The sequence below is a fragment of the Morus notabilis genome, unplaced genomic scaffold, assembly GCF_000414095.1.
Source record: "Morus notabilis unplaced genomic scaffold, ASM41409v2 Scaffold1147, whole genome shotgun sequence".
Taxonomy (NCBI): Eukaryota; Viridiplantae; Streptophyta; class Magnoliopsida; order Rosales; family Moraceae; genus Morus; species Morus notabilis.
Window position 1 is genome coordinate 32,561 of NW_010359905.1, and position 7,696 is coordinate 40,256.

General features: G+C 32.3%; 1 protein-coding gene across 3 annotated transcripts; it reads right to left on the reverse strand.

The window, feature by feature from the left end:
• Window positions 1–554: 554 nt before the first annotated feature.
• Window positions 555–6,574, reverse strand: LOC21389907 (transcription factor MYB41). Of its 3 annotated transcripts, none has more exons than XM_024163804.1 (5): window positions 6,284–6,574; window positions 5,945–6,074; window positions 4,302–5,119; window positions 3,738–3,816; window positions 555–730 (listed from the first exon to the last, which is right to left on the reverse strand). In XM_024163804.1, the coding sequence occupies exons 1-4, from the start codon at window positions 6,414–6,416 to the stop codon at window positions 3,764–3,766; spliced, it is 1,134 nt and encodes a 377-aa protein (XP_024019572.1). In that variant the 5' UTR covers window positions 6,417–6,574; the 3' UTR covers window positions 555–730; window positions 3,738–3,763. The 3 variants fall into 3 exon arrangements, with proteins under 3 accessions (XP_024019572.1, XP_024019571.1, XP_024019570.1); XM_024163803.1 differs by lacking the exon at window positions 555–730 and adding an exon at window positions 2,975–3,144; XM_024163802.1 differs by lacking the exons at window positions 555–730; window positions 3,738–3,816 and having other exon boundaries at window positions 4,100–5,119.
• Between the last annotated feature and the right edge of the window lie 1,122 nt (window positions 6,575–7,696).

Here is a 7,696-nt window from a genome sequence, read left to right on the forward strand (position 1 = left end):
TTCGTCTCTTCCTCTTGGTTCGTCTCGTTAATTTGAGTTATAAAAAATTTTTATAAATAATTATATTTAATTTTTTTTATTGTAATAAAATATTCACATAAAATTATATCTTAATTTAAATTTTAAATTTAAATCAACAAAATAAACTAACTTTTTAATAACTTCTATTATATTAAGAGGCGTCTTGAAGATATCAATTCCGTTTATTTCACTCTCTTAAATTTAAAATTTATTATAGTAAAAGATTTTTATATTTAATTTTTTTACGTAAAATTTTTTTATATAAAATCACGTCTGAACTTAAATTAAAAATTTAAATTAACGAATTAAATAGACACATAATATGTTTCAATAATATTAAATTAGGTAACTTTAAGTCTTAAAAAATATCTTTTAAGGACTCTGAGATTATTTTTTGATACAAAAAAAAAATGTCCAAATTTCCTTTTTAATTAATGGGAAAATCTATGGTAGGGGATGGTAGGGTATTTTGGTCACAGCCATTACATCAAAATCACAGCTATAGATCAAAATCAATGATTTTGTCTACAAAACCACAAATAGAGCTTACCACACGAGATTAATTAAACAAAAAGTTCCAAAAAAAATAAAAAAAACAAAACATCTTTTTCTCTGATACAAACACCACCACGGCTGCACCGCCGTCCCCTCCACCGCCGACCACAAACAAGATCAAAAACATCCGAAACTCCACTTCGTTCTTTTGAATCTGAGAACCAAGAAAGAAAAACAATTACCAAAAAATGGTTACCCATATACCCAAATCCCAAACCCAAATCAAGCTCATTCACAATCAAAAACATTCTAAGCTATTCCTACGTGAATAGAACGTCGGAGAGGGGGCGGCAAGCCCTTACGTGGATTATGGTGTCCATGAGAGAGAAGAGGAGAGAGAGATAATAGAAGCCGACGATGCTCTTTGATTGGAGTGATCCGACGCCGAAGAGTGCAGGTCGAGCTTCCGGCGGCGAGGTGGATCACGGTGGGGGAGGGCCGGCGAGCCCTCCCATGGGGTTGTGGCGGCCATTAGAGAGACGAAGCCAACGAAATTCTTTGGTCGGAGAGATCGGGCAGTGACGACGTCAAGATCGAGCTTCTGGCGGTGAGGTTGGGGATGATTCTCCGGCGGGAGGTTGGGTCCGGTGGTGGAGAAGGAAGAAAGAACAGTGCTCTAGGTTTTTATTTTATTTTTTTAATTTTTGTATAATCATGTGTGAGAGGGTTTATTTTTCTTTGATAGTCCTTCATCTTTCTTTACTGATTTTGATCGAGTGGTGTTTGTTTGTACCATACCGGTCTAAGGTAAGGACAGCCCCTTACCTTAGATTCTCCCTCAATTAATTAATTAGAAACTAAAATTTTTTGGTCAAGAAAACCATCGTTGGCGGTATCACATTGAATACTAGAAAACCATTGTTGCCCAAAAACATTTGCCAAAAAACCTTTCTATGCCAAACATTTCCTAGAGAACTTATGTACAAAAATATTAAACGCACTATATATTTTTTTGACTTTTTTTTACTCACTGTTAGCTACTCCCCTGATATTCCAATAAAAAACCATTGTAAAGATGGCAAGATGGAGTAATCTCTCCTACGGCGAACAGTGGGAGTGACGATCAGTTTCTTGTTAGAGTTTTCTTAGGCTCCGTTCACTTTAGAATTTGAGTTTTATTACAGTAAAAAATTTTTAAAAAATAATTATATTTAATTTTTTTTATTATAATAAAAAATTTTAATATAAAATTATATTTTAATTTAAATTATAAATTTAAATCAACAAATGAAGAAGCTTTTAATTTTATAAAAAAACGTACGTTACCTGCTTTCCTATACAATCAAATCAACAACACTAGTATTTGAATGGCCCACACAAGATTCTTCCTTCATTTGGTGCATTTAAAAATTATTTTAAAATAATTTTATTTTTTTGTATGAAAATAGAAATAAAAACGTTTTTCATCTAAACAAATTTTAAAAAAATATATATATTTAGTAGTTTTATTATGAGATTATTTTTAGTATAAAAAATCAATTAATATCTATCTCTTTCTACTTAAGAAAGGAAAAAAGAAAAACAAAAAATAAAAAACTACTAAGGTCGTTTTTCATTTTTCTCTCATTATACACTAAATTAAAAAATCATTTTCATTTTTATTTTTTATCTTTAATTATACCAAACACTATTTCTCTCTCATTTACATTTTTTCTTTCTCAAAAAACACGAAAAATAAAAACAAAAATAACTCCAAATACATCAATTATTTCTAGCAAGATGATTGTTATTCCTAATAGTCTCGTCAATAATTTTGTCTAGTATTAGGAATATCTCGCAGGAATTTTGTCCTTTTCCTACATTTATAAATACAATCGCTTTGTAGTTGTTACAAAATTAATATTGGGAATTCTCAAACTCCATTGTAATAAAGAAGAGACAATGTCCATCACTTTTGACCATATTCAAAGGTATGGACAAATCTGTCGATTTCTTTGATAAATTAATGTCAACTAGAATTCTAGCATAATGACCAAAATCACCGTCCAATGTTACTTGATCAATCTTCAGTAATGTACCCGGGCTAGAGCAATACAAACGACACTAAACTTGTGCGTCTACTGGCCTTGATTATTCGGCCGTTGAAGTCGCAAATTATATATTACAACAATGAACCTTTTTTATATTTTTTATGTATTTGATTGCAAAATTGTTCAAAAATATAGAACGTCGCCTATGAAAACATTGAATCTAATTTTCTAATTGCATCTTTTTTCATATCATAGCAATGAACACGGACATACAGGTTTTATGGTGCCCTTCATATATGAACGTGGATTATATTTTTGTTAGAAATTATATATATGTGACATTATTTGTTTTTTTCAGAAGGGAAACATATGTGACTTAAATAGAATTGATATTGATTCTCATATAGAACATACGCAGTCGACGCGAGCACATTTATTGGCTTATTATGGGAAAGTACCCAAGTCAACCTGGACAGCAAAAAACTCAGAATGCAAAAACAAAAACAACAAAAAAAGTCCTCAAAACACATCGAAATATGTACGGTCAATATCCCAATTAATTGCAGTCTCAAAATCATCCACTCTCTCTTCAATATCACTGCAACCATTATACGACGAATTACTCGTTAAAAGAATAAAAATTATTGTTGATTCATCTCTAAATAATTTAAATTTTTGAGATGAATTAGTAAATTAATATAGTATTAAAGTATAAAGTTTTGAGTTCAAACTCTGTAATTGTACTTTTTATTTTTATTTAAATTGTCATAATATGTTGAGTCTTTAATATATATCAGGTTTAAATATTCACGTGTTAGGCTTTTTAATTAATTTATCAACACGATTGTCTATTATCTAGCCTACACGTGAAGGGGAGTGTTAAAGTATAAAAACTACTGTTGGCCCACCTCTTAATAACTTAAGCTTTTGGGATGAATTGGTAAACTAACATGATATCAAAGTTAAAATATGGATTAAAAATTTGGATTTTTGCTCCACAAAAAAAGAAAAAAACTGAAAAATTGTAGCTCTAAACCCAAATAACCTAGATCTGAAATCAATTATTAGATTTAAAATGATCTCAACATAATCTAAAAAAGATCAAAAACAATAATATAACTATAAATATGAAAATACCATAAAATTTATTTGAGATTTAAGCATACATTCAAGTGGGCAAAGGAAGATTACCTCTTATGGTAGGCAGTGGAAAAACGTCACCCACGGTCGCCGGAATCCGTCAATGGGCCGGCCGGAATCAATGAAGAACCTACAAATAAGAAGAAGAGTTGCAATAAGTGCTCTTGAGCTCCTCCCTATCTCTCCCTCTCTGCCCTTTTCACGTTTGCAGCACACATCCACATAAGCACTAGCCCCCTTCTCTAAAGAAGGATTGTTGCGTATATAAACTAAATAGGCCTAAGAACTTTAACCAATATTCATTTAGAGAGAGTATTCGGTCCAATGAGCTAACTAAATATTATTAGATAGAGAAAATTCATATGCCTCAAGCGAGTCAATAAAATAAGTTTTCATTCCATTATAGACCGATATTTAACATACATGTATTCATTAATTCACATTAATACAGTTTTCCATAAGATACTTTAACTAATGACTGAGTGAAATATTATGATTATAGAAATTCACACAAAAGTATTCCAACATTACTAGTACTGCCAGTACTAGTGAATCCATGAACATGTTCATTGAAAAGATCATCACCGACAATATGATTGTTATGATCACGATCACCTTCTTCCTCAGCGTTGGCAATTCCCTTAAACAGATCAACCTCTTGATGATCATAATAATGGTCAAACCCCATGTCTTGGAATAAACACGTTTCACCTAATTCCTTTCCATCTAAAACTGACGCTAAGGAATTGATGTTCATCACATTATTATCAACGGCAGGTGATTGATCAGGCCCACTGAGCGATATAGGATCCGGACGATTTAAGAGGGACAGTTTTGATGCCATTTCATTGAGTAGAACCCGAGCATTTTTCGATCTAGGACTAAATTCCATAACAGTACTAGAATTACCCCCTTCAAAATCAGAAAATCTACCACTAGTGATAGTAATAGTACTAGTGGAATTGGCAATAAGAACATTGCCAACACTTTTGCCCATAGGACTAGCTTGTGGTGATTGAGACAAAACCGCCTTGACCGCGTTGAGAAGATTATGTGATTTTGGTTTGAGACAAGTTGTGGCCATCTTGTTGAGGATGCTGGATGGAGTTGAGGCCGCCGCTTTGTCATCTTTGCGGTTGTGTGGGGCCGCAAGTGAGGCGAGGCAACTAGATGCTTTGAGCTTGTTAGATGCAGCTAGCTCATTGAGTAGCCGATCATGGGCAGAAGTAGTAGTAGCAGTAGTAGTGGAAATTGACCTTTTAACATGAAGATGGGATTTGGGTTTTGGATGATCACCAATCTTCATAGAGCCTAAAACAGGATTTTGATCTACATTTTTAATTTCGATTGAGCGTCTCTTGAGGTGTGTGTTCCAGTGGTTTTTTATTTCGTTGTCTGTTCGTCCTGGCAAATTCTTAGCTATGATTGACCACCTGAACAAAATAATTAACAAAAATAAATTGTCAATTTTTAGAAAGTTAAAAAACAAATGGTGTTGCTAGTAATTAGTAGTTACTCACACTTCCTATATCATGCAGGTTTTAAGTTCAAATTCCTTAACCGAAATTCAAATATATATATATATAAATACACACACACATAAATAGATGTGCATGTACTTGAGGGGCAACTCAAGAAAATTTTCTGCGGCCGTTAATTGAGTCGTACGCACGCAATACGCACGCAATACGCACGCAAGGGGACGAGAAATAAAAAGTCTTATCTACAATAGTTGAATATCAGTTGGGTAACATGTAGTTCAACTTTATTGTATTAATTATTAGTTTATTACGCCATTATTACTTAAAAGAATTATCATTTTGGTACTTTGGTTTTATGTTTTTTTTTTTGAAACATAAAAGACATAACTTAAAAAAAAATGCTTGAAAGGAAAAAAGAAAGCTCTGGATGTTCGAAGGAATTGAATAATTTCACGTTATCTAAAAATATTTTTATATCAAAAGGGCAAAATTGCCATTTCACACCATGAAAGGATTGTTACACTACTTGAAGATGTCTTCTTAAATAACAACATGCGCCAATGAAAAAAAAAATCATATAATATAAAATATTTTAATTGATGTGGTATAATATATATATATATATATATATATATTGTTTTTTGAGGACACAGCTAAAACGTTTAAGGAAAATCAATTTCTCTGAACTTTTTAAAATCTAAATCTCAGAAAACAAGGAACCCAGAAGAAGAAGGAGAAGAAGAAAGTGCTTTAAACTAAAAATTAAAGGAAGCTCACTTGTTGCCCAGAACAGAATGAAGTTGAAGAATACTCTTCTCTTCCTCTGAAGTGAAGTCTCCTCTCTTAATATCAGGTTTCAAGTAATTAGCCCATCTCAATCTGCAACTTTTCCCACATCTCAGCAAGCCTAAAACACAGTCAACTAATTTATCAAAAATAAATAAATAAATAACAGTATTGAACTAAAACAAAATCTCAAACCAGACATAATTGTATTTTTAGCATATACGTACGATCAGTTTAGTACTACTAATTAATGAACTTTAATTCCGAATATATATATGTATATCAATTATATATATATATATATATATGTATATCAAAATATATACTTACCAGATTTCTGGGGCAAGGAACGCCAAGCACCTTCACCATGTTTTTGAATGTAAGAAACAAGCTTCTGGTCTTCTTCCGGTGTCCAAGCTCCTTTCCTCAATCCTTCTATGTTGCAACAAGGATTTCTTCCCATTTGATCACCGTCGTTTCCGAGTTTCCGCGACCGCGACGATGATGATCAGATACGATTATTCTATTACGCCGCGATCTTACAGCGTCTATTCGGAGATAATGAGGAAAATGTTGTTGAAAAAAAAAGGCAATTATTTGTTTGGTTTCCTGATGACCGCGACTTTATATGATAAGAGCCATACGGGCAAAGGAAAAGGAAAAAACAAGACCAATATTAATATAGAACCTTGCTGTTGTGGACCACCAATAATGCTGGTCCATTTTTCTTTCTTTTTCTTTCTATTTTTTTTCATTTAATAATGGTGGTGCATTTAATTTAGTATTAAATGGAAAAAACATGGTTAAAACTGTAAAGTTTGATTGAAATATAGAAGAAAAAATTCATCACCCAACTGATCATCTGATAATTACTTTATATTAGTTTACTAATCAATCTCAAAAGCTAAATTGTCAGAAGACGGACAAATAAAAAAAATGTCCTATTCAGTCAAGTAATTGTGCAAGTCAGTCAAAGTTACTGTATAAGTTAAAAAGTTACTGTGCAAATAGTAATAATAAATAATAAGTACTTTACAAATAATAATCGTGAATAATGCCAAAAAATTTTCTATAAATATGAACTAAATCTCTTTATGGTATTAATAGATACATCCAGTAGATGGTCACATGCTTGCTTATTATTAACTGGGAATGTGACATTTGCGAGATTTCTTACTCAGATAATTAAATTACTTGTACAATTTCTTGACTATACAATCAAGAAAGTTAGATTTGATAATGCTGGTGAATTCACATATCAAGTATTTAATGATTATTGTATGTCCATTGAAATATTTATCGAACATCCTATTGCTCACGTGCATACACAAAATAGTTTGGCTGAATTGTTGATTAAACGCCTCCAGCTTATTGCTAGACCATTAATGATGAGAATAAAGCTACCTATTTATGTATGCGGTCATGCAATTTTACATGCTGTGACATTAATTTGCATTAGACCAAGTCCTTACAATAAGTACTCTCCTTTACAACTGGCATTTGGTCAAGAACCAAATATCTCCCATCTAAGAAGTTTTGGTTGTGCGGTATATGTACCAATTGCTCCACCACAGCGCGCAAAGCTAAGTCCTCAAAGAAGACTAGGAATATACGTTGGGTATGAATCTCCTTTTATCATCAGATATCTTGAGTCTCAGACTGGTGATGTTTTTACGACACGTTTTGCCGATTGTCATTTTAATGAGGTGTCTTTCCAGTATTAGGAGGAGAAAATAAGTAGCT